At 40.6% G+C, this 25,857-nt stretch overlaps 1 protein-coding gene across 2 annotated transcripts in view; it reads right to left on the reverse strand.

Moving 5' to 3' along the window:
• POC1B (POC1 centriolar protein B) overlaps positions 1 to 25,857 on the reverse strand; it is a 116,971-nt gene that overhangs the window by 67,983 nt on the left and 23,131 nt on the right. For both annotated transcript variants that reach the window (XM_049884023.1, XM_049884024.1), the window contains exons 3-4: positions 21,975 to 22,146; positions 15,226 to 15,405 (exon numbers count right to left, since the gene is read on the reverse strand). In XM_049884023.1, the coding sequence (XP_049739980.1) occupies positions 15,226 to 15,405; positions 21,975 to 22,146 (352 nt within the window). The remainder of the gene's footprint in view (positions 1 to 15,225; positions 15,406 to 21,974; positions 22,147 to 25,857) is intronic.

Consider the following 25,857-nt stretch of genomic DNA (forward strand, 5'->3'; position numbering starts at 1 on the left):
TACTGGTGAAGTGCGAGAGTTTTATAACACTTGTACCGAACATGGCAGGGGCCGAGGGGCTGGGAGGCTGAGAGCCAGAGAAAGGCCTGCCTGTGGATATGGCTGAGAAGCTGTCCCGATCAAAGAACTGTATCCTAAGTCATTCCTGATCCTGAAATTGTAACCGTTACCTCCCTAATAAACCCCATAATTATGAGTATTGTCTGTGAGTTCTATGTAGCCACTGCAACAAATATAAACTCTGCAGAGAAGCAGAGAGTGCAGTGGGAGGGATGGCTGGTGTCAGCACTGGTAAAAAAAAAAATTGGAAAGACGAGGTATGTCTGACCTTTGCCTCACAGAAATAAGCCTTGGGCTGTTGATCTTGACTCTCCTTCCCCCCCTGTGAAGTTAGAGGAGGTCAGACACCCCCGACACACCATTTTTACACCATCTGTGGAAGAAAAGGCCTGGCAATCTGCTTCTGTAAAAATTATAGCCAAGAAAATCCTATGGAGCAGTTCTACTCTGTAACACACGGAGTTGTCATGAGTCAGGGATCAGTTTGACAGCAGTTAACAAAAACAACAACTGACCAATTCAATATCCCCATGAAAAGAAATTTTGTATGATAACTGTAAACAATTAGTGCATGGAATCAAATTGTGTTTCTTAATAAGCTATCTTTTAAGAATTACTTAATGTGATTATTTTAAATAACAAGAATATTTCTAAGAGATGAATTGATTACTACATTTTGAAAAAGCAATGAAGAAGAAAAACATTCAATGAACTAGAATGACCAGATAGTAACAAAGCACAAAACCACTCACCCTATGACATTACTGGCCAAATCCCACTGTCATCATCTCATCATCATTATCCTGCCTTCATTTACTGAGTGCGTATTATGTCCTAGAAGGGTTCTTTAACACATTGCCTATAGCAATTAATTTAATCTTCAAAATAACCCTACAAAACAGGTGCTATTGCTAGCCTCATTTTACAAATGAATAAACTGAGGCACATAAACAATCAGGAACTGATAGAGTCACATAGTCAGTAAAGAGAGGAATCCAGGTTTGAACCTGGCAGTCTGGCTCCACAACAAAACCTTTGAACCAGTATGCTGTAAGACTCTGACAAAAAGGAAAGTTAGAGCAATATTAACCACAGAAAGTCCTAAGTTGAGGAGAAACATGAGAATGTGCTCTTAGGAGGCTATGTGACCTGGCTCTGACTGACAGGCTAACCTCTAGTTTACCCTTTTAATGAAAATCTCTGTGTATGTGTCACGATAAACTATAAATAAAACAGGGATGGTTCTTGTCCTTCATTCATTCAACAAATTACTGAGCACCTGCCATTATCAGGCACTATTCTGGGTGATGAGAATATAGTTGTGAATGAGACTCCCTGTCCTCACGAAGCTTTCATTCCAGGGAAGAGGAAGGAGGCAGGCACGCAAATAATATAATTTTTAGATAGTGATAAGAAAAGAGTGTGTAACAAAAAAGGGCAATTGGTCACCAGAAGATCCACAGAAGAAGCATGATTTTAAAGAAACCTATGAATAAGAAGAATGGGGATCTTGGCCAACTAGAAACTCATCCTGAGCTGGAAGGGCTACAGCCTGGGAGAGATTTTCCAGAGCTGAAGAAACGAATGGGATATGAACTTCAGATGTGTGGAAAGTAGAGGAGGTGGCTGGGGAAGAGCTGGTGCCGGGCGGGGTGGGGGGGTGGAACCAAACCAAATCCATTGCCACTGAGTCAATTCTGACTCATAGTGACCCTGCTGGAAAGAACAGAACTGCCCCACAGGGTTTTTTTTTTTTTTTTTTTTTAACTTTTATTGAGCTTCAAGTGAACGTTTACAAATCAAGTCAGTCTGTCACATATAAGTTTATATACATCTTACTCCTTACTCCCACTTGCTCTCCCCCTAATGAGTCAGCCCTTCCAGTCTCTCCTTTCGTGACAATTTTGCCAGCTTCCAACTCTCTCTATCCTCCCATCCCCCCTCCAGACAGGAGATGCCAACACAGTCTCAAGTGTCCACCTGATATAATTAGCTCACTCTTCTTCAGCATCTCTCTCCTACCCACTGTCCAGTCCCTTTCATGTCTGATGAGTTGTCTTTGGGAGTGGTTCCTGTCCTGTGCCAACAGAAGGTTTGGGGACCATGACCACCGGGATTCCTCTAGTCACAGTCAGACCATTAAGTATGGTCTTTTTATGAGAATTTGGGGTCTGCATCCCACTGATCTTCTGCTCCCTCAGGGGTTCTCTATTGTGCTCCCTGTCAGGGCAGTCATCGATTGTGGCCGGGCACCAACTAGTTCTTCTGGTCTCAGGATAATGTAGGTCTCTGGTTCATGTGGCCCTTTCTGTCTCTTGGGCTCTTAGTTGCCGTGTGACCTTGGTGTTCTTCATTCTCCTTTGCTCCAGGTGGGTTGAGACCAATTGATGCATCTTAGATGGCCGCTTGTTAGCATTTAAGACCCCAGATGCCACATTTCAAAGTGGGATGCAGAATGTTTGCATAATAGAATTATTTTGGCAATTGACTTAGAAGTCCCCCACAGGGTTTTTAATGCTGTAAATCTTTAGGGAAGCAGACTGCCACATTTTTCTCCCACGGAGCTACTGGTGGGTTCGAACTGCTGACCTTCTGGTTAGCAGTGGAGCTCTTAAACACTGTGCCACCAGAGCTCCTAGAGGCAAGGGAGGTCAGACCAAAGAAGGGTTCAGAGCGAGGGTTAAGGCACCTCTCTTCTCTGCATTACAGTCCCTGCATACGTTCTCTCTCTCTCTGTATATATATGTTATTTTATTTTTTTTGTCTTTGGAGGGGATGAAAGTGAAGATAGTGGTTTGTTTCTTCTCTCCTATTTTTAATTAGATACATTGAAAATAGGTTGGCTCCAATAAAACAGGCTTCTCTTTGGCCTGACTTTGTTCAGGAAAGGTTAGTCCTTTCTTTGTTATAAGGGCTCCAACAACATCTAACTGGGCTGTTAATTTTAAGAAGGTTAAGAGGATATAAAATTTCTACCAAGACATTAACAGGTTTCCAACTCTCTAATCATTACCTCCCAACCTCCTTTTAAAAATCCCAAAGGGTGTGGCACCAAGGAGGCTATTACATTAGTCAGCAGTGACTAATGCATGGGTAGACATGGATTGTCTGCAAGGCGTTTGAGAACTTCACTGAACTACTATCGAATTCCCTAAAATTTATTTGTATAGGAGAATGAAGAAATTTTTGAATTTCTTTCTGGCAAAACTGGTTCTTGTGTCCTTGAGGGTAGCCCAAGTTATGCAACAGGAGTTCTTTATTTTGGGATCTATAGAGTTCCTGAAGCTGTATGTTCAATTTTATTCCCATATGCACTGCTACAGTTATTTGTTCATTAGAGAACCAAAGGGTTCACAGAGAACCATGAACCATGAGAAATTTTTAATTGCTCTCATAAGAAATTCAAAATTTTCTTTGGATATTTCTTACCATTAAGAATTACAATTCTATTAAAACACATTTTCATAGCTCTGGAGACCAGAGTAGGCACTGTTCCATATCTGTTAAGAAACAAATAATTAGAGGTATTCTGAGGCCAGCAGCTACTCAATAGGAGCAGAAGTCAGTAGAAGTAGTGCAAATAAGACTGCCCAGTAAATACAGAATCCTGAATTCTAGGGCCAGTTCTACAACTGCCCAGCTATGTAACCTTGTAAAACTCACAACCACTCTGACCATGGTTTTCCCTCTGTATAATAGTTTCGATTCAGACCTAAAATATTCATACACTTATTAAAAAAAGAACCAAAAAAACTGGCAGTCTCAGAGTTTGCTTTGACAGGATTTGGTGTTTATATATTGACGAAGAAGTTCAAGGCAATAAGCAAAACTTTTAGGTTTTTTAGTGTTACTCAGCAATAGAAGACAAACCATCTGCTCCTACAGTAACAGGATTCATTTCTGCAACTACTGGAGAACAAAAAGCAGGTGAAAAAAGATAAAAAGATGAACTATGCCAGGAAACATATAAATTATTTTTTTCCTTATTTACCATCAAGATGCTTAACTTCCTTTGTGGTATCTTCATCCATAAGTACAACTGCTTAGTCAGTGTTTCCTCTTGGATATCCTGTAGGCACCTACAACCTGACATGCCCAAATCCGAACTCATCACCTTCCTCCCCAAATTGCTCCTTCTCTAGTGTTCCCTTGCTTAGTGATGGTTTCTCAAGCCAGAAACCTGGGAGCCATGCTTGATTTCTCTTTCTCCTCCACTTCCACATATTCTAATCCATTATCGGGCCCTGTTTCCTCAAACCACAACTGGCCTCACTGTCCTCCATTCTCTACAAGCAACAAAGGTGATCTTTAAATCTTATAACAAATTAGGCCACTTTTCTACTTAAAGCCCTCCAGTGGCTTCACATTTTCCTGGAGACAGTCTAATATCCTTAGCACTGCTTACCATGTCCTCCAGGACCTGCCCTCCTGCCATTTCATCTTCACCACCCCACTCTTCCTGACACCAGACTCATCTTCTCTGAGGTCCTTTCTCTTGACTCAGGTGTTTTCTCACATGCTGTTTCCTGTGCCACAAATACTCCCTCTACTCTTTACCTTATTAACTTTTACTCACCCTTCAAGTCTAGATTCAAAGTCACTTCCTCACCAACAGTCTCCATGAATTCCCCTTGCCCACTAGGTTAGCCCTCTGGTACATGTTAACCCATATTTCACACTCACATCACAGGTATACCACACTTACAACCAAGTGTTCCATATTTGCAGAAAATAAGCTCCAAGAAGAGAGAGACCACATCTGTCTTATTCACTGTTCGATCCCCAGGCACTGAGCAGGTCCTTGAAAAATATTTAGTGAATAATAAACTTTTTAAGGGAATTGGGGCTAGCTTAAAATTATAGCCAATGAAAGTTCATGTTTAAAATCTCTGCAGTTCAGATGGTCAAAAGGTCAGTTATAACACTACCAACAGGTGAAAATTAAAGGCTGATTTTCCCCCCTAAAATTAATGCAGGAAAAGCAATAATGTTGAGGACATCATAAAGAAACGTAAGTTATCCTGCAATACACATTATCTTTAAAAATAGACATCTATAGTAATTTTAATTTTTAGAAAAGTTTTTTTTTTTTTGCAACTAAAAGGGGATAGTTTTCATTTATATATTTCAAATGATGTTTTCTTCATTTATTCATTAAAGAAAAACTGTATAAGAACAGAATTTCAGATTCGCATGGACTCTAGACTTTCTGGAGCCAAGGGAGCTGGACAATCCCCTGAAACTACTGCCCTGAGATAATCTTTACAACTTAACCCAAAAATATCCCCTGAAGTCTTCTTAAAACCAAACAACAGTTTAGCTTAAATACAGTAAAAAATGTCTGCCTTGAGCATTATCCTTTATTAAGAATTATCTATATGGGATCAAAGCAACTCAAAAGATTAGACAGGAAGCTTACGGGGCAGTGAGTTTATGTTAATGTGGGAAGAACAACTCAGAAAAGGACAGTAACAATGGTTACACAACTTGAAGAATGCAACCAATGTCACCGAATTGTACAGGTAGAAATAGTTGAATTGGTGTTTGTTTTGCTGTGCATATTCTCAACAACAAAATAAAATTAAAAAAAGAAAAACTGTTAAAAAAAACTGGTAAATACAGAAATGAAAAAAAGCCCATAGTCCCATCATCTAAACACAATTACAGTTAACATCTGGTGTACAACAGGCACTTTATCCTTTATTCATATACATGCCTCTTATATCATAATCGTAAGAGCTCTGGATTTTGCCTTTCCCTTATATAAACATGTTCTCATGCTATTACATGCATATACTGCCCTCTCAATGACTCATAGTAGCCCACATTTATTTAACTAGTCTTCTTTATTTGGAAAAATTAGTTATCTCAATTCCTTACCATTATAAATTATAATGGAATGCAATCCCTTTAAATACAAAGCTTTTTCCTTTGAATACAAAAGAGTATTTTCATTAGAACAAATTTCCAGTTGTGGAATCATTTCATCGAAGACTCTTGATACATATTCCAAATTGATTTCTAAAAGGACTATACTAATTTGTATCTTAAAAGCATGACTCTATTTCCCAACAGATGGCATAACTTAAAAATATTTCTGTGAATTAAGATGCATAGTCATAAACGATGGTTAGTTAAATCCTAAGAGCACAGCTATTCATCTCTCCTTTCACTACAGGCACCGTCACTGTGCCACATGGACTAAGTCCGGGCTCCAGGAACAAGCTCATACATAGTATATACTTGGCACACAAAGAATTTAATTATTTAAGGCCATGTGATAAATTTAAAATTCAAATACCAAACAGAGAAAAAATTGCTTCTCTTCTCCTCTATATTTATTTAAATACACTATCCATGCATTGGGAGAAAGAGCAGGATGGTATGGTGGTTAAGAGTATAAAGGTCCTGGTTCATATACCAGTCCGTCACATTCTATCAGGGCACATTAGGCAAAGCATTAAACTTCTCTTTGCCTCAGTTTCCTCATCTGTAAAAAGGGATAATAATATCTACGTCATAAAATCATTATAAGGACTGAATGAATTAATCTATGTAAGTTCCTTAAAAGAGTGCCTGCCACATTGAAAATGTTTTAATAGTGTTAGTGGTAATTATCACACTTTTGTGAATTCCCAAGTACTAAAGGTTGTTTGGGTAATAGCTACCTTAAAAAATGAAGTAATTTATGAATCAGTTTCTTAACACTATCAAGCATTCATAAGAAGAAAATTAAGCTTTTCTGTCTTCAGTAATAAGGAATAACCCCAAAACATAATTTAGATAAAATTCTACTGCTACTTTCTTATCCCTTTATTACTTGGATGATTTTTAATGTTTGCTTGTTTAATTCATCTGCAATTTTTATATACGTATGGTATCACTCGATGGCACTGGGTTTGGTTTTGGTTTTTGGTTATGGTATCAAATAAAAATTCAACTTTATATTTTCCATATAGAAATCCAATAAGCTTAACCACATACTGAGTAATCCACCCACTTCCGCACTGATTGGATATGCCATCTTTATCAAAAATTAAGTGTCCATATATACATGGGTCTGCTTCTGGGCCTCTGTGACCTGCTTTCCTAATCCTGTACCATTATCATCATGTTTTAATTATGTTTGTTTTATAGTATGTTTTGAGAGCGAGTTGGATGAGTTTCTCCCCTATATTTTTTTTCCTGCCAAATTTTCTTAGCTATTCTTGCACATTTACTCATCCATATTAATTCTGAGATTGGCTTGTCAGGCCCTATTAAATTCCTTTAGCACAACATCCAGTTCCAGCCATGGATGAGTAGTGGGTATCAGGTTTACTCCCCCTAAAATCATACAAATGGACAAAATACATGAGGCAATTGTTTTTAGCACGGACATGAGACAGCATAGAGTCGTGAATCCTGAGAGATGGGAACCAGACAGATGAGCACCACATCTATCCCAGATTTCTGCTTGGGGCACTTTCTAAACCATGGCACAAGGAAGTAGAGCCCAAGGAAAGAGAAGCACTCTTGCTGGGCAGAGGAAACAAATCAGAATACAGAAATGTTAAAGGGGCTAGAATTTTCAGGGAGAGTACAAGAGAGGAGGGAGCTATGAAAAGCAGAAGCCCCCAAAAACTGCCTAGGAGTCTCCTTGAGTCTTTGGTCAAATACAAAGCTATGTGCACACCGGGCAACAGTCCATGAGGCGTGGCAAAGAATTACAGGGAGGCTGTAATTCCAGTATAATCACTAAGGGGAAGAAGTGGAATGTGAGGGTAGTTAACAGCTGACTTACACTTTACATACATTAACTTGTTTAATCTGCCCAATAACTCTATGAAGAAGATACTTTCATTATCCCTATTTTATAGGGGAAGAGACAGGTTAAGTCATGAGCCCAGGATCACATGCTACTGAGCCCATGCTCTTAACCACTACACTATATTGCCTCTCTGCTGAAGCAAATTGAGTGTACTGTGTTACTTGAAAGATACTTTGTCAACAGAGAGGAGGTGTCAAGCTACAGCAAAAGATAAAGAGCAAAAGCTAGTTACCGTGTCTCCATCCTGGCCCAGTTGTTGTTAGGTGCAATTGAGTCGGTTCCAACTCATAGCGACCCTATATACAACAGAACAAAACACTGCCAGTCCTGCACCATGCTCACAATTGTTGCTATGCTCAAGCCCATTGTTGCAGCCACTCCATCAATCCATCTCACTGAGGGTCTTCCTATTTTTCACTGCCTCTCTCCTTTACCAAGCATGATGTCCTTCTCCAGGGACTGATCCCTCCTCACAACATGTCCAAAGTATGTGAGACATAGTCTTGCCATCCTTGCCCCCAAGGAGAGAGGGTATTTGACTGGCAGAACCGATTATTTAGTTTCCTTGGTAAGTTATGTAGAACAGAGGGGTCCATCTCAATATCCTAACCTGACAAAACTATCCAAAAGATTTTTTTCAACAAATTCCTCTTGCTTCAGTTCCACAGCCCACTGAGCAGCCTTTTGATTATATTCTGACTTTGTTTAAAAAGAAAGAAGTCCCTGACTGAGGGTTAAAAATGTTTCAGTCCCCTTGGAAGTTAGTACTGTCATCATAAATAAGTAAACTGGCATCTGTTTTTTATTTAAGACTCTCCTAAATTTATTAATTATGACTCAGTTCCCCCTGAGCTCTCTCACCTCTGGTTACATGATCAAAACTGGGTTTCTGGTTCTGCAGACCTTTGTAAGATAGTCCTAGACTAGGGTGACCCCACCAAGGCTAAGTTCTTACAGGAAGTTGCATAAACATTCGGGGCGGCTGGTCCCGAGTGGTCGCTGGACCCTCTAGACGTTGGTTTCAGCTCTCTTGTTCTCTAACTGCATAAAATGAGCCAAGAAAAGAGTATAACAAATGTGTGAGAAATTATCTGTAATAATGTTGTGGGGTGCATATGTGCAAAGTTGCCATGAAGACGAAATCCTTACTCATTAAATTTAACCAAATTATTTATCATAGAAAGACCTCCAGAGTAGTCTGTACAGAATTTCACATGAATCATTTACTCCCGATAGTAAGAAACCAACTGATTAAATAAATAAATAAACCTCAGAACCACAATGTGCTAACAAGATAAATGCATTCTATTAAGATCAGGTGTACTGAGCATACAAATTGTGAATCTGAACAGAGTTCACCGAAACAGACAATGAAGCAGTGAAGCAATATAAGAATTCTTCATGCATAACAGGCATGTACAATACCCCTGGATCTTTAATATAAAAGATCCACAAAATGAATCGTTCCTGAAGAGCCCATGAAAACTTCCAACAGAACTACCTCCATGTTAGAAGTCAACCTAAGCCTACTCAACAACTTTTCATTGATTCACTCAACCTACATATTTGCACCACTTCTCTGAGCCTTCTCCACCCCAGTAACTAGCATTCTACAGTATATGACTCTGCCTCGAACACTCTCCCAAAGCAGACATGCCTCCCCTGACCTCCACAGACAAAAGAGCACCTCTCACCTACAAATCATGTACGGTAACAAGAAGAGGAGGCAGAGATCTATTATCTAGTGGACTGAAAATGTTGTTCTACCTTTTCACTTCAAGGGAAAAAAGCTGCATCTTCCTGTTATCTTACATGATTTATATCCAGAGCACTTACTGCTAACGTATTTGTTTACTGTCTGCTTCCGTTCAGTAGAAGAATCTCCATGAGTGTGGGAATGTTGTCTGTTTTACTTCCTGTGGTACCCACAGAATTTACAGAACTGTGCCTGGTAAGAGCATACAGTGTGAATAAACCACTTGTAATTCAAAGTCTAATAGGGAAGAGAGACCTAAGCTGACAAAGAGGCCTCATAAACAGGGCAATGTGGCCGCATACAGGAAGAAGGGAGCAGTTCAGTCTGAGAGAGTGAGAAACACTTCTTGAAGAAATGCAGAAGAGGATGGTGAAGGGTGGGTAGAGGCAGTGGACACTCCAGGCATGGCAAGGCACAGAGCATTACAGAGCACTGCATGCTTGGGGAACACTGTATGGCTGCAATAAGGTAAGGAGTGAAAAGGACAAAAGACACGATGAACAGGGAGGCAGAGCATACATACCACAGCAAGGAGCCACTAAGAGGCCTTAAGCTGGGGAACAGCTTGACCAGATTTGCATTTCGCAAAGGTCATGTTGAAGGCAATACTGGGATGAATGTAAATGTATACTCAGGCAGAACATTTAGATTACTGCCAAGTCTCCTCAAGAGCCAATGATGCTAAAACTAAGGCAGTGGTGTTGAGAATGGAGACAAGTGGCTGGGGTGCACATCACTTGATATGAAGATAATCCCCGCTTTTTCAAAACATGTCCTATGAAAAGCATCATTTTTTTTTTTTAAGCAAATGGATTTTCTTTTAAGACTTATGTCACACACACACACACACACACATGCACACATGCATGCGCACACACTCAGTAATTTCAGACATGGCTAGATCCAGAAGCTAAGCTATGTGATTAGACAGCAATTCAGTCTGTCTTCATCTCACAGCTCTGTTCTCCTCTGAATCAGCATCATTCTCAGGTCAGCTCTTTGCCTACCACGTCCCTCAGCTGCTACAGGTTTAAATAAGCTCAAAGAAAACAATCCCAGAGGAAAGTCCTGCAGTTCCAATAAGAGTGCTGGAACCGAAATTCACTGACTCCTATAGAAGGGTGACATTCTATTCCCGATGGCCAAGCCTGAGCTGAATGCCCACCACTGGACATAGAGACAGGGCCACTCCAGTTGATAATGTTCAGAGGGAAAGTGAGAGAGGACTGGCTCCTCATCGAAAACTGATGCGTCCCTACCAGAAAACGGGAGAACAGATGCTAAGCAGATGAAAGTGAGAGTTCCACCATAGCTTTCTTTCCTTGAACTGAAAAGGGAGAACATTTTCAGTCCACTAGGTGATAGATCTCTGCCTCCTCTTCTTACTGACATCATAAATAAATATAAATTATTTGACCAGCCTCTTGGGGAGCACCATACGTCAACTCCTTAAGCCTGAAATCAAACCCCTGTCCGTTGAGTTGATTTTGGCTCCTATAGGACACAGTAGACTGCCCCATACGGTTTGCAAGGCTGTAATTTGTATGGAAGCAGACCGCCACATCTTTCTCCTGTGGAGAGGCTGGTAGGTTAGAACCACCAACCTTTCAGTTGGCAGCTCAGCATCTAACCACTGTGCCACCAGGGTCCTTGTTACTTCCTTAGATGGGAAAATATTTTAAGTCAGGTGTCATGGATTGAATTACGTTATGGATTGAACTGAATGGATAGAGGCTGGAGGAGTTTTAAAGTGCCTAATAGTAAAAGCCTAGATTGCCTTGAAGAGACAGACTGTTAGTGGAACTAGGACATCAAAGACAATTTTGGTGAAGTCTCAGAAGGAAATGAGGACAGCTGTTATATTGGAGACAGTGCAGATGGCAAAAAGCAGCATCAGAAAAATGGTAGCAGGAGAACCAGGAGACCGGCTTGAGATAGCACTGGAGCTAACCCCTGGAGTGAGAGAGCTGAGTGCCTTTGGGAGGAGGCTTCCTGGCAGAGTGACGTGCCTTCAGGCACTTATCTGTGGAGCTACATAGGCAGACCAGGGCAGATGCAGGTGATGGCAACTGGGTTCGGGGAGCTGAGAGGCCAAGGAACCAGGAAGCAGGAGCTGAAGAGACAAGGAACACAGGAAGCAGAGCTGCCTCAGTCTCAAAGGGTTAGGCCACAATCTCTGGGGTCTCAAAGGGTGGAGTCGCCACTCAAATGGAGCTGAGTTGTCATTCCAGTGAGCCTGAAAGATGGAGCTGAAGCCTAGGGCCAAGGATCCTCCACCTTGAATCCAGAGTATATGGCCAAAACCTAGAATTTGGAGGGCAGGGCCATTATCTAAATGATCTCAGAGAACAGAGGGTTATTTCCAAGCCTTGAGGGCTAATGCAATGTATTCTGATGACTTGCTTGGTACCTGTTATCCCTTCTTTCCCTCCAATTTCTCCCATTTGTAATAGAACTGTGTGCCTTGTGCCTGTTCCACCATTGCACTTTGGAAGCAAATAACTTGTATTCTAGATTTCACAGATGAAGAGGGATTTTTAGATTTTGGAATGGAGTTAAGATTTTTGCTATGATACGAAGACATGAATGTGTTTTAGATGTGGCAGGGATATGATTTTAGGGGGTCAATGATTAGAATATCATGGATTGAATTGTGTTCCCCAAAAATGTGTGTCAACTTGGCTAGGCCATGATTCTCAGTACTGTGTGACTGTCCACCATTTTGTCATCTAATGTGATTTTCCTGTGTTGTTAATCCTACCTGTATGATGTTAATGAGGCGGGATTACAGGCAGTTATGTTAATGAGGCAGAACTCAATCTACAAGATTAGGTTGTGTTTTAAATCAACATCTTTTAAGATATAAAAGACAGAAGCGAGCAGAGTGACTTAAGGACCTTATACCACCAAGAAACGAGAGCCAGGAGAATAGTGTGTCCTTTGGACCCAGGGTCCCTGCACTGGGAAGCTCCTCAACCAGGGAAGAACAAGAACCTCAGAGCCAAGAGAGAGAGAAAGGCTTCTTCCTATAGCTGGCACCCTGAATTTGGCCTCTAGCCTCCTAAACTGTGAGAAAATAAATTTCTCTTTGTTAAAGCTGTTCACTTGTGGTATTTTGTTATAGGAGCACTAGATAACTAAGACATCAGAGTACATATACATAGTATCTTTAAAATTTTAACACGAATGTGATGTCCAATGATGATGGCTAAGATTTATATAGTGATTATTATACGGGAGGCACTATTCTAATTTTACAGGTAAGGAAACTGAGGCACTGAGAAATTAGGTAACTTCAAGGTCACACAACTAATAGGTGGTGTGGCTGGGGTTTTAACCTACAGATTTAGGTCCAGAGTCCATATTCTTAACCACACTACTATATGGCAGGTACAGAAATGAAAATGAGATAGCCAGAGCCAAAAAGTGGCTCTGATTTTTATCAACATCTCCTGAGCAACAATGTCCTAATGAAAGCAGTAACAATGGTTAAGAATATGGGCTGTAAGGCTAGACAGGCAGGCCCAGGCTCAAACTTCTACTCTACCGCATCCTAGTTGGTGACACCTGGGCACTTATTTCACACAGCAGGCACAAACAAGGTGGCTGCAGGGTTCACAGCTATTCCGCCAGTGATCACATCTATGCCATATCCCCTTCTTGTGACAACTGTCCCTCCTCTCTATCCCCACCCCCAACACATGAGGTCTGTGCCCCCTGTTGTGGGTTGAATTGTAGACCCCAAAAACATAAGTTGAAGTCCTAAGCCTTCGTACCTGTGAACGTGACCTTATTTGGAATCAGGCTCTTTGCAGACGCAATCAAGTTAGGATGAGGTCATACTGGTGTCCTTATAAGAAGAGACACAGAAAAAGACACACAGCGAAATACCATGTGATGATGGAGGCAGAGATTACAGTGAGAAATGCCAGGGATCGTTGCAACCACCACAAGCTGGAAGAGGCTTTGGAGGGAACATGGCCCCGCTGGCACCTTTATTCCGGACTTCTAGCTTCCAAACCTGTGACCGCATAAATTTCTGTTGCCTTAAGCCACAGTTTGCAGTACTTTGTTAAGACAGCCATAGAAAACTAATATACCCACCTTGTCCCTGGTAATTGGTCCCAAGGTAATTGGGCTGATCCAGAAATTGAACCTAAACCACAGTATCTCACCAGCTTGTGAAGGGGTGGGCATGGGACCCAAGCCAGGCCATTGTCACCCCCGCCTTTTCTAACAGGAGCTAAGAGAGAGAAGCTTTACCTCTCTCGTCACAAAGCTGTTAGGGCTTAAGCCTAGAGCTGGTAGTGGCTTCAGCATCAGGGTGTTTGAGACAATGAAGCCGGCAATATAGAGAGATCCAGAGACAAGATACAGAGAGACCTGACGTTATTCGAGTCCCAGGCTCTAGTCTTCCCCTTCTTACTCAATGGTTATCAAACACGTCACCCAATCAACCACTGGGAGGAGGGAAAAAGAATTTAAATTTCTGTCAGTTTCAACTGAGTTTTTAAATGAGTCCTAACTTTAACTCTCCAAATTTTAGTTTCCTCATCCACAAAATGGGAAAATAAAAACAACAGCCCATCCCTCACAGGGCATATCTGATGATGATATGAGATACACATATTAAGTCCATTCGCAGTGTATCTTAGGAGTAGGAAGGGCTCCAGGGCTGTTAGCTGCCATTTAACAAAAACACCTACAAAAGCACTGTTCTACCAACAGATTGTTGCCAGGGATTCTGCAGTCACTTCTTAACGCTTCTCTCTCTCTCTGTGGTAACCAACACGAGCTAAAACCATTGACTGTAACCTCAAATTCTATCTAGGATCTAACCACCTCTCACAATCTCCTCTGCCACCACTCTGGTCCAACCCGGGACTTGAACTACTACAATAGCCCCCTAACAAGGTCTCCCTGCTTTTGCCCCAACTTCCAACAGTCTACTCTCCACACAGCAGTCAGAGTGATCTTGTTAACATTTAAGTCAGACAGCACATGACACTCCTCTGATGAACACGCTCCAGTGTCACCTTATCTGACTCAGGGTATATGCCAGAGCCCTCCCTGACCTGGCCCCAGTCTCCACGAGGCCTCTTACCCCCTCCCCTGCACTCGGCTCCATATCAGCCTCCTTGCTCTTCCTCAAACATGCCACCTCACTCCCACCTCAGGGATTTCAGACTTGTTTCTCTGCCCGGGACGTTTCTTTCCCAAATTTCTTCAAGCCTCACTCCCTCCTCTCCTTCAGATGAGTCAGTGGTCACTTTCTCTGTGAGGCAGTGTGTAACCGTTCTATTTAAAATGGCAGCCCCTTTCCTTACTCAGCTCTAATGTTCTCCATAAGACTTACCACCATCTGACCCACTGTATCTATTTTTCTATTTGTTTATTTTCTGTCTCCCCTCTCTAGAATGTAAGCTCCATGAAAGCAAGAGTTCTTGACAGTTTTGTTTACTACTATAATCCCAGCAGGCACACAATGTTTGCTGAATGAATGAATCCATTTGCCCCCAATCTTTTTTTTTCTTTTACCGGTAAACATGAACTATAGTCAAAAAAGTAGAAATCTTATTATGAAACTTTTTGCACTTACTTGGCACAGCGTACCCAATGCGTATGGCGGTACAAGGAATATAAGAAGCGTTGGCGATACATGTTCCATACTTTGATTGATTTGTCTTCAGAAGCTGTAGCTAGAAGCTGGCCATCAGCCGAAAAATCCACACTTCGAACAGGGGCAGTGTGAGCTTTAAATTCAGAGGATTTTCCCTTCCTAGAAATAAATAGTTTAGTATTTATAACTCATTTGATTTCATTATAATCAATATCTAATCAACTCTGAAACATAAAATGGTTGAACTCTTGTAAACACTAACAAAGGTGTTAAAAGGTCATGTTGTACCACACTTTTCCTCAATATTGTTTTGAACTGGTTTTGCTAAAGTATGCTTAACAAGAAAGACCCTGGTTGGCCCCACCCTGATACGCATTTACTCTTTTGATTTTAACTGAAAGCTAGGAAAATAATATTTTGAATGGATTTCTACCAAGTATTTCAAGTTCCTGGATACACTGTAGCAGGATACAGTTTGAAGAACTTAGAGAACATAGAAAAGCTAAGATCGATGAAATCCAGCTGTGCAAACTGTTAGTCTGGGTTGGGAAGGATGAAACATTCTACGCGCCATTTACCTCTATACAGAATGACCCCAGGGGACCTGGCTTTCCAGTCCCCACCTACATTTCCATCCACCAGTAATGAGAAGTGAGACACACTAAGGCTAAGGCCTCCTTCACCTCTAGGCCCAATCTTACACTCACAAGCAAAACAAAGATTAAACGGGAATAACATACTATAATTCTTAACACCGTTAAATTTCAGATGTAGTTCCCCCCCCCCACCCTTAGAAAGCATGGGAAAAGGAGAATAGGAAAAGGCGTAAAGAAAATAATGTAAGACATTTGAGAAGATGCAGAAAGTTTGTTATATTTTAAGGGCAGGCTATATAGTGTTGGAGTTACAAGGTGACATTTGGGAGATACTACTTTCTGTGTCTTTCTCAAAGCACTTTCACCTTTCATTATACACAGGATTTAGCAATTTTTTTTTTTTTTTCATTTAGAAACTTGTATTTATACTAGTGATACTTTATGGGGAAAACTGCCCTAACTGCTCAAAATAAGATCAGGAAACAGAATTTACTCAGATACAAAACATTCATCTCGGATTTGCAAATGTTTACACTGACTTCCCACATATTCACACCTCATCCTGTGTTGCTACACCTTGGTTTTTCGTAGCAACATCTGCCCATCTCTAAGCCAGAAGCAGGGAAGTCACACTCAACTACCCCCTCTTTGTCTCCTCCCACACCCAGTCAACAAACCATGTCATTTTCACTGCCTGAACATCTTTTGAATCCCTTTTCTTTCTATGCCAGTGATACTTGTCTCAATGTAGATATACCCTCATCACCCTTCACCTAGATTATTGCAAAAGCCTTTTATCCGGTCTCCTTCCTTACTCTAATCGTTTACCCATCCCTCCCCCTGTCACCTATATACTGGGCTTATGACCTTGCTAAAAGTGTAACTCCAAGCATGTAAATCCCAGAGTAAATGGGTCACTGGCTCCCCTCCACATAAGCAGGCTTTTCAAGCTCCTTGGCAAGGCTTCTTGCCACTACCTGAACTTCGTGCTCTTAGAACAACCACAGTGCTTCAATCACACTCTGCCTGAGTACTTACTGCTTTCTCGGCCTGCACTACTTCTCCCACTCCCAGGCTCCCTAGACCAAGCCAGACAGGCAACTGCTTTCTACCTGTTACATCTACTAGGATTACTACATTGTGCAGTGATTTTTTTTTTTTTTTTAAACTAGGCCTGTTTCTCTCCTACTAAACAGTAAGTTTTTTGAGGAAAGGGATGGTGATTTATTATCATTGTATACCCAGCATCTAGCACAACATCAGGCATATAACAATACATTTTGTTGAGTTCCACTGGGGAGCGGCAATACTTAACAACCTGGCTTACCCTTTCAGTAGCTTACCCTTCAGGTAGAAGGCAAAGGGGACTTTATCATAAATTTCCATCACCTGATATGTGATTTACATCAAGAATAACCTCTCACTATTAATCTTTTTTTTTCTTTAAAAAATTTTTTTTTTTAATCAATCTTTTTTTTTTTCTTTTAAATTAGGAGGGAATATTCAGGGACTAGTTCAGTGAGGTTTCAAGGGAGATTTCTATGAGCAGAAGTCAAGAGCACTGTCTGGCCTGAATTCAAGTAGAAGCCCTGGAAAAAAAACATAGAAAAGACTTGGCATTCACAGTGACCAGTAAGCCAAGAGACGAACAGTTATCATCAAAACCTGCCATGATCTCTAGCTCTACAATCTACATTCCAGCAGGCTAACCTGTTTGTCTTCTTTCTGAAAAGCTCTCCTTCTTTCATCTGGAAGCTGGCCTAACCATTATATCCTGTCCCATCTGGAAGCATATAAGAAACTGAGATATGAGTGCCTTTGTTTGCTGAACTGATGCTTAACTAATTCCTAGTTTCTCACCTTGCCACATGTAGGCTCTGTGCCTTATACCTGTTTACTTGCCTCCTCCACGCAAATTCTCTTGTCTCTTACTGTAACTCCCAGGCCAGGCCTGCTACCATACTTTCTCCCTCTTATCCTTTCTTAGTCTTCCAGTATTTGCAGTATTTGTCTGCAAATATGGGTGCCAAAAATTCCTCTCATCCCCGTGCACACATGTCACTCTTCCCCTCAGGAGGTGAATTCTACTTCTCCTCCCTTTGAGTCTGGGCTGGCACTGTGACTTACTTAGACCAAAGAGAATGTGGCAGAAGTGACAATGTGCAAGTGCCAGGTCTAGCCTTTACAAGATCCATCAGCTTCTGCTTTTACTCTCCTGGAACCCAGCTGCCATGCTGTAAGGAAGCCCAGGTTACTCAGCTAGAGCGAGGGCACGTGGAGAACCAAGGTGCCCAGCCAACAGCCAGCACCAAGACCCCAGGCATGTGGCTAAGGCCTTGGACCAGTCCAGCCCAGATGACAGGTGAATGGAGCTGAATGAATAACCTCAACAAACATCAAATGGGGCAGAAGTAGCATCCAGACAATTTGAGAAATGACAGTTATTATTTTAAGCTACTCAATTTTGGGGATTGTTATATAGCAACAGGTGATGGACACATCAGCTTCATTCCCACTGCCATGATCTACCAATGCCCGGGTCCCACTACAACATATTAGGAAGGCAAACTAGAGACATCTGCAAAAAGCCTAATTGCTGTAATTAGATTAAAAAAAAAAATTAGATTAGCTAATACAAATTAATGAGGGGTGCGTTTTTAGCTTATCTGCCCTTGTAGAATTTGTTCATTGAGATTTCCTTGAATTAGTAATGGAGGCTGAGGCTGTGTGGTGCTGAAGGCAACAAAAACACTAGCCCAAATTCCTTACGTTAAGAATTTTGGAAAATGCTTCTCCTCTAAGACCTAAAACCAATCTCTCTGCCCTACAATTCCCCTCTATACTATCATTCACGTTGTTGTCGCTGGGTGCCATCGAGTCGGTTCCAACTCATAGTGACTCTATGCCAAACAGAACAAAACACTGCCCGGTCCTGTGCCATCCTTACAGTCGTTGTTACGCTTCAGCTCATTGTTGCAGCTACTGTGTCAATCCATCTCGTTGAGGGTCTTCCTCTTTTCTGCTGGCCCTGTACTGTGCCAAACATGATGTCCTTCTCCAGGGACTGATCCTTCCTGACAAATGTCCAAAGCATGTAGGATGCAGTCTCGCCATTGTTGCTTCTAAGGAGCAGTCTGGTTGTACTTCTTCCAAGACAGATGTGTTCATTCTTTTGGCAGTCCATGGTATATTCAATATTCTTCACCAACACCACAATTCAAAGGCATCAATTCTTCTTCAGTCTTCTTATTCATTGTCCAGCTTTCACATGCATATGATGGGATTGAAAATACCATGGCTTGGGTAAGGCACACCTTAGTCTTCAAGGTAACATCTTTGCTTTTCAACACTTTAAAGAGGTTCTTTTGCAGCATATTTGCCTAATGTGATGTGTTGTTTTATTTCTTGACTGCTGTTTCCATGGCTGTTAATTGTAGATATAAGTAAAATGAAATCCTTGACAACTTCAATCTTTTCTCCGTTTATCATGATGTTGCTCATTGGTCCAGTTGTGAGGATTTTTGTTTCCTTTATGTTGAGATGCAATCCATACTGAAGGCTGTGGTCTTTGATCTTCATCAGTAAATACCTCAAGTCTTTTTCACTTTCAGCAATCAAGGCTGTGTTGTCTGCATAACGCAGGTTGTTAATGAATCTTCCTCCAATCCTGATGCCCTGTTCTTCTTCACATAGTCCAGCTTCTTGGATTATTTGCTCAGCATACAGATTGAATAGGTATGGTGAAAGGATTCAGCCCTGACGCACCCTCCCTGACTTGAAACCAATCAATATCCCCTTGTTCTGTCCAAACAACTGCCTCTTGATCTATGTAAAGGTTCCTCATGAGTACAATTAAGTGTTTTCGAACTCTCATTCTTTGCAATGTTATCCATAATTTGTTATGATCCACACAGTTGAATGCCTTTGCACAGCCAATAAAACACAGGTAAACATTCTTCCGGTATTCTGTTTTCAGCCAGGATCCATCTGACATCAGCGATGATATCCCTGGTTCCATGTCCTCTTCTGAAACCGGCCTGAATTTCTGGCAGTTCCCTGTCAATATACTGCTGCAGCCATTTTTGAATGATCTTCAGCAAAATTTTGCTTGCGTGTGGTATTAATGATTTCCGCATTCGGCTGGATCACCTTTCTTGGGAATAGGCATAAATATGGATCTCTTCCAGTCAGCTGGCCAGCAAGCTGTCTTCCATATTTCTTGACATAGATGAGTGAGCATCTCCAGCACTGCATCTGTTTGTTGAAATATCTCAATTGATAGTCCATCAATTCCTGGAGCTTTTTTTTTTGCCAACACCTTCAGAGCAGCTTGGACTTCTTTCTTCAGTACCATCAGTTCCTGATCGTATGCCACCTCTTGAAATGGTTGAACATCGACTAATTCTTTTTGGTATAATGACTCTATGTATTCCTTCCATCTTCTTTTGATGTTTTCTGTCAGAACAAGGCCAGGGGCTGACTGTGGAACAGGAGAACAGACCATCAATTGCTCATATGCAAGTTCAAGCTGAAACTGAAGAAAATCACAGCAAGTCCATGAGAGCCAAAATACAACCTTGAGTATATCCCACCTGAATTTAGAGACCATCCGAAGAATAGATATGACACATTGAACACCAGTGACCAAAGACCAGATGAGTTGTGGAATGACATCAAGGACATCATACGTGAAGAAAGCCAAGAGGTCACTGAAAAGACAGGAAAGAAAGAAAAGACCAAGATGGATGTCAGAGAAGACTCTGAAACTTGCTCACAAATGTCGAGCAGCTAAAGCAAAAGGAAGAAATGATGAAGTAAAAGAACTGAACAGAAGATTTCAAAGGGTGGCTTGAGAAGACAAAGTATTATAATGACATGTGTAAAGAGCTGGAGATAGAAAACCAAAAGGGAAGAACATGCTCAGCATTTCTCAAGCTGAAAGAACTGAAGAAAAAGTTCAAGCCTTGAGTTGCAACAGTGAAAGAGTCTATGGGGAAAATATTAAATGACACAGGAAGCATCAAAAGAAGATGGAAGGAATACACAGAGTCATAATACCAAAACAAATTACTCGACATTCAACCATTCACGTTATTATTATAATATGTCACGTCTTTTCAATTTCTCAGCATGGAGTTTCCCTTGGGCAGAAAAAAGTATCCAGCAGCTTTCTTTCATTTACTTTCTTTCATTTGGGAGTACTGGGCCTATTCAATCACATACCTCAAATTAAGTCTCATCACAACAGAGTCAAGGAAAATACTCAAATTCTCATCCTCTTAAGTTTTTATAGGAGGAATGATAAGATGTATGGGATTTGCTCTAAAAATACTCCAACAAAAAAAAAAAAGGGGGGGGGGATGTATGTGGAACAGATGAAACAAGATTGGCAGAACACTGAAAACTTTGAGGCCAGATGATGGGTATGTGGAGGATGCGGGGAGTCATTGTGCTATTCATTCTATTTTCGTGTATATTTGAAAACTTACATAATTAAAAGTTTAATTTTTTTTGTTGTTATGGATCAATAATTGTCTTAACTAGATGGGCTACTAGCTAGGGTTTGAGCAGCCTCTTTAAAATGCAACCGTTTTTACTTTTGTCAGAAACTTTCCTTACCAAGAAAATTCTGGAGCCCAGTAATAAGTGATACAAATCAAAGGACAGTTCTGGCATACGGATTTTAATCAGGATCTAACGGTTCCTAAAGGATTCATGATTGGGCATTAGGAGTCTAAGAAACCCTCTAGGATATAAAAATTTTGGTTATATATATGTAGACGTCTGTCTTTCTGGGGAGATAGTCTAAAGCTTACATCGGATTTATAAAATGATTGGTAAACACTATCTCCCAAAAAAACTTAAGACATACTAAGCATATTTCCATAGTTAGAAACCATTTCAAATAGAAGACATAGTTATAAGCTAAAATGAGGGAAAAATGGTATGAAATAGTTAGACTTTACAAGAAGAATACAGTACACCTTGTATGTGACTCAGTATAGCTAACCAGGGAGTTTGGGCATTCCAGAAAAGTATATATAAGGACCAGCCAGGCTCCAGCTTTCTTTCACATTTCTAAATCCAAAGCATATCACGTGTTTTATTGTTTTGTTTGTTTGTTTTTCTTACTTATCAGGAATCCAGAGTCTAACGGTCCTGTCTCGTGAAGCAGATGCCAATAAGTTTCCAACTGGAGAAAACTGCACGCTGGTTACAACATCCTTGTGACCCACAAATCTGAAAGCTCTAGCTTGTGGCTTGAAATTCCACAGCATGAGAAATGTATCCCAAGAAGCAGTAGCTATCAAGAAAAAGAAGAACAAAATCACTGTTTGTTAAAATGCAAACATAAACATGTCTTATTACAATGGGCAACATATCTAATACCAAGGTGTCCAGGTAATACAGAGGCTGGGGGTTGTAGGGCTGGCTAGGTAATGACAAAAATATTTTTAAAAGAAACCCAAAGCTATATCACTAATAAACAAGTTTGACTGTGTCCTCTGTACCCACACAGCAGGATTACTGGATCCTGTGCTTAGAGTGCAATAACTACTTATTTACTAGAAGGAGGCAGAACAGTGTAACAGAGAGCACATTGGACTAGGGTGTTCAGCTCTGCTTCTGACTGTCTGGGTGACTGGGAAAACTGACTTAACCTCTGTCATGAGGACTGACTGTTTTTCCTGAGAGGGCTGGACAAGATGATTTTTTAAACTGTTAATGTGGAAATAATTTCACACTTATAGAAAAGTTATAAAAATAATACAAAGAACACTGGGTGAATTTACTCAGATTTACCTGTTATTAATATTTTCCCCATTTGTTTTTTAATTTGCTCTTGTGCTCATTTGCATGTGCTCCCCACCCCCTTGCTGTACATGCACACATACATATTATTTTTTTCCTAAACCATTTGGGAGTAAGTTGTATACACCAGGACACCTTTATTTGTAAATGCTTCATATATTTTTCTAAGAATAAGGATATTCTCTTTTATACCCATAGCACAGTTACCAATTTTAGAAAATTTATCACTGATGTAATCTACCATTTATATTCCAGTTTTGTCAACTGACCCACTTTTATAGCTGGATAAGATGATCTTAAAAGTCTCTTTCTTCTGTCATTTTATGACATTCTATGATTAATAAAAGACTCATGTGTATTAACATTACCTTAAGGCTTTATTTAAGACAAGAAAAACAGCCATAACCAATGGTGGAAATAAATGCCTTGGACAAAGAATGAGTAAATAAATGAAAGATAGATCTAACTTTATTGCCTAAAAATCCAATTTTATTATATGCATGTAGCCCCAGAATAGCCCCAATAATGGGAATCAGGTTAGAGAGAATCACTAAATCTAAATTATAAAATGCTTAGAAAAAAAAATGCAACTTTATAAACTTCAAATAAAATTAGTATCAGTGTTCTAAACCAAAAACCAAACCAGTTGCTATCAAGTCGATTCCAACTCACAGCAACCCATGGGTGTCAGAGTAGAACGGTGCTCCACTGGGTTTTCAGTGGCTGATTTTTGGGACATAGATCACCAGGCCTTTCTTCCAACGCAACTGTGAACAGACTCAAACCTCCAACCTTTCAGTTAGCAGCTGAGGGCATTAACCATTGGTACCACCCAGGGACTCCAAAGAAGAGAAACAGGTCCTGGCTAAATAAAGCCACTGAAAGTGTTCTCAAGACTTTAGCCAGAGATAAAATTCACTCGCACTGAGGCTATGCATTGTTTCCACATAAACCAGTTAAAGTGAGTTTATAAGTTTTAAGTTACAATGCTGCATGCTACCCCCTTAAAAAAAAAAAAGTACTCAAAGTTGATGATGTCTCATCACAGCCCATCCAAATTATTAAATATTTACATTAGGATCTGAATTATCTTGGGTTAATGTAGACAAAATAGGTTAGAAAAATAAATTATCATATGCATTAAACCTAGGACCCTATCTGAGTATTATGGTGCAAAAAGACATAGAGAAGCAAATAAGACACAATCCCTTCCCTCAAGGAATCACAATATACTAGGGGAGACACATCATTAATAATAGCTATGTGTACAGAGGATTTTTGTATATATTATCTATCCATTCACTTTGGATGGGTGGTTAGGTGGGCCTCTCTCAGGAAGGGACACACAAGTACAGACCTGAGTGAAATAAGGAGTGAGTCAGGTTAAGATGTGAAGAAAGAGCACTCCAGGCAGAAGGCGTCTAAACACAAAAGCTGAGACTGTAAACCATTTCCAACAACAAAGGAACAGCAAGGAGGCCGGTGAGTCCACAGCGGAGGGGAGAAAAGGGACAGCAGTGGGAGAAGTCAGGAGGGGGGCAGACACCAGGCAAGGAGCCAGGGTAAGAGGTGTGGATTTTATTTTGAGTGCAATGGTGAACCATGGAAGGATTTTCAGCAGGGTATCTCGTGATGTAAGCTTTAAATTATCGCTCTGACAATGGGGAAAAGAGAGAGATGGTCTTTTCAAGAAATGATGTTGGGATAAACACACACAGTGGAATACTATGCAATGGCAAAGAACAATGATGAGTCCACAGAACTTCTCACAACATGGATGATTCTGGAGGGCATTATGCTGAGTGAAATAAGTCAATCACAGAAGACAAATATTGGATGAGACTGCTATTATAAAAACCCAAGAAAAGGTTTACACATAGAAAAAAAACAATCTTTGATGGTTATGAGGGAGGGGAGGGCTAGGGAGGGGAAATCACTAACTAGATAGTAAAAAACAAAACAAAAACACTCGTTCCCATTCAGTCAACTCCAACTTGGAGCAACCATACAGGACAGAGTAGAACTGTCCCATAGGGTTTCCAAGGAACGGCTGGTAGAGTCAAACTGCTGACCTTTTGGTTAGCAGCTCATCTCTTAACCACTATGCCACCAGGGCTCTGACTAGATAGAGACTAGTGTTAACTTTGGTGAAGGGAAAGACAACACCCAATATAAGTTAAACCAGTACAAATTCACCAAGGCAAAGCCATAGAAGCCTCTGAGACACATCCAAAGACCTTGAGGGACCGAGTTATTGAGGCCTCAGAGGAACATCTAGGTCAACTGGCATAACATAGTTCATAAAGAAAATGTTCTACTTCCTACTTCGGTGAGTAACATCTGGGGTCTTAAAAGCTTATGAATGGCCATCTACATCTATTGGTCTCATCACATTTAGAGCAAAGGAGAATGAAGAAAACCAAAGACACAAGGAAAATATTAGTCCAAAGGACTAACAATGGACCACTTGAACCACAGCCTCCGTCAGCCTGAGCCCAGAAGAACTACCACCACCAACTGCTCTGACAGGGATGACAATAGAGGGTTTTGGACAGAGCGGGAGAAAAATGTAGAACAAAACTGAATTTAAGAAAAAAAGACCAGACTTACTAGTCTGCCAGAGGCTGGAAGAACCCACAAGACTATGGCCCCTGGACACCCTGCTAACTCAAAACTGAAGCCACTCCCAAAGTTCACCTTTCAGCCAAAGATCAGACAGGGCTATAAAACAAACAATAATACACATGAAGAATGTACGTCTTTGGTCAAGCAAGTATACGATACCAAATGGACAACACCTGCCCAAAAGCAATGATGAGAAGGCAGGAAGGGACAGGAAATCTGGGTGAATGGACACGGGAATCTGGGGTGTAAAGGTAAAAGGGGAGAGTGCTGACACTTTGTGGGGATTGTAACCAATGTCACAAAATAATTCGTGTATAAATTTTTCAATGAGAAGCTAATTTGAACTGTAAATTTTCACCTAAAACACAGTAAAATTTAAAAAACTAACGTCACTGAACAATTTGACAGAAATTGTCAAATGAGAACCTAATTTACTACATAAACTTTCACCAAAAACACAATAAAGTATTATTTTAAAAAGATGATGTTGGGTCAACCGGATATTCGTAAGGAAAAAAGTGCATCTTGACTCCTAGACTTTATGCCATATACCCAGAAAAAAAACAACAAAAAGTAA

The sequence above is a fragment of the Elephas maximus genome, chromosome 4 (genome assembly GCF_024166365.1).
Source record: "Elephas maximus indicus isolate mEleMax1 chromosome 4, mEleMax1 primary haplotype, whole genome shotgun sequence".
Lineage (NCBI taxonomy): Eukaryota > Metazoa > Chordata > Mammalia > Proboscidea > Elephantidae > Elephas > Elephas maximus.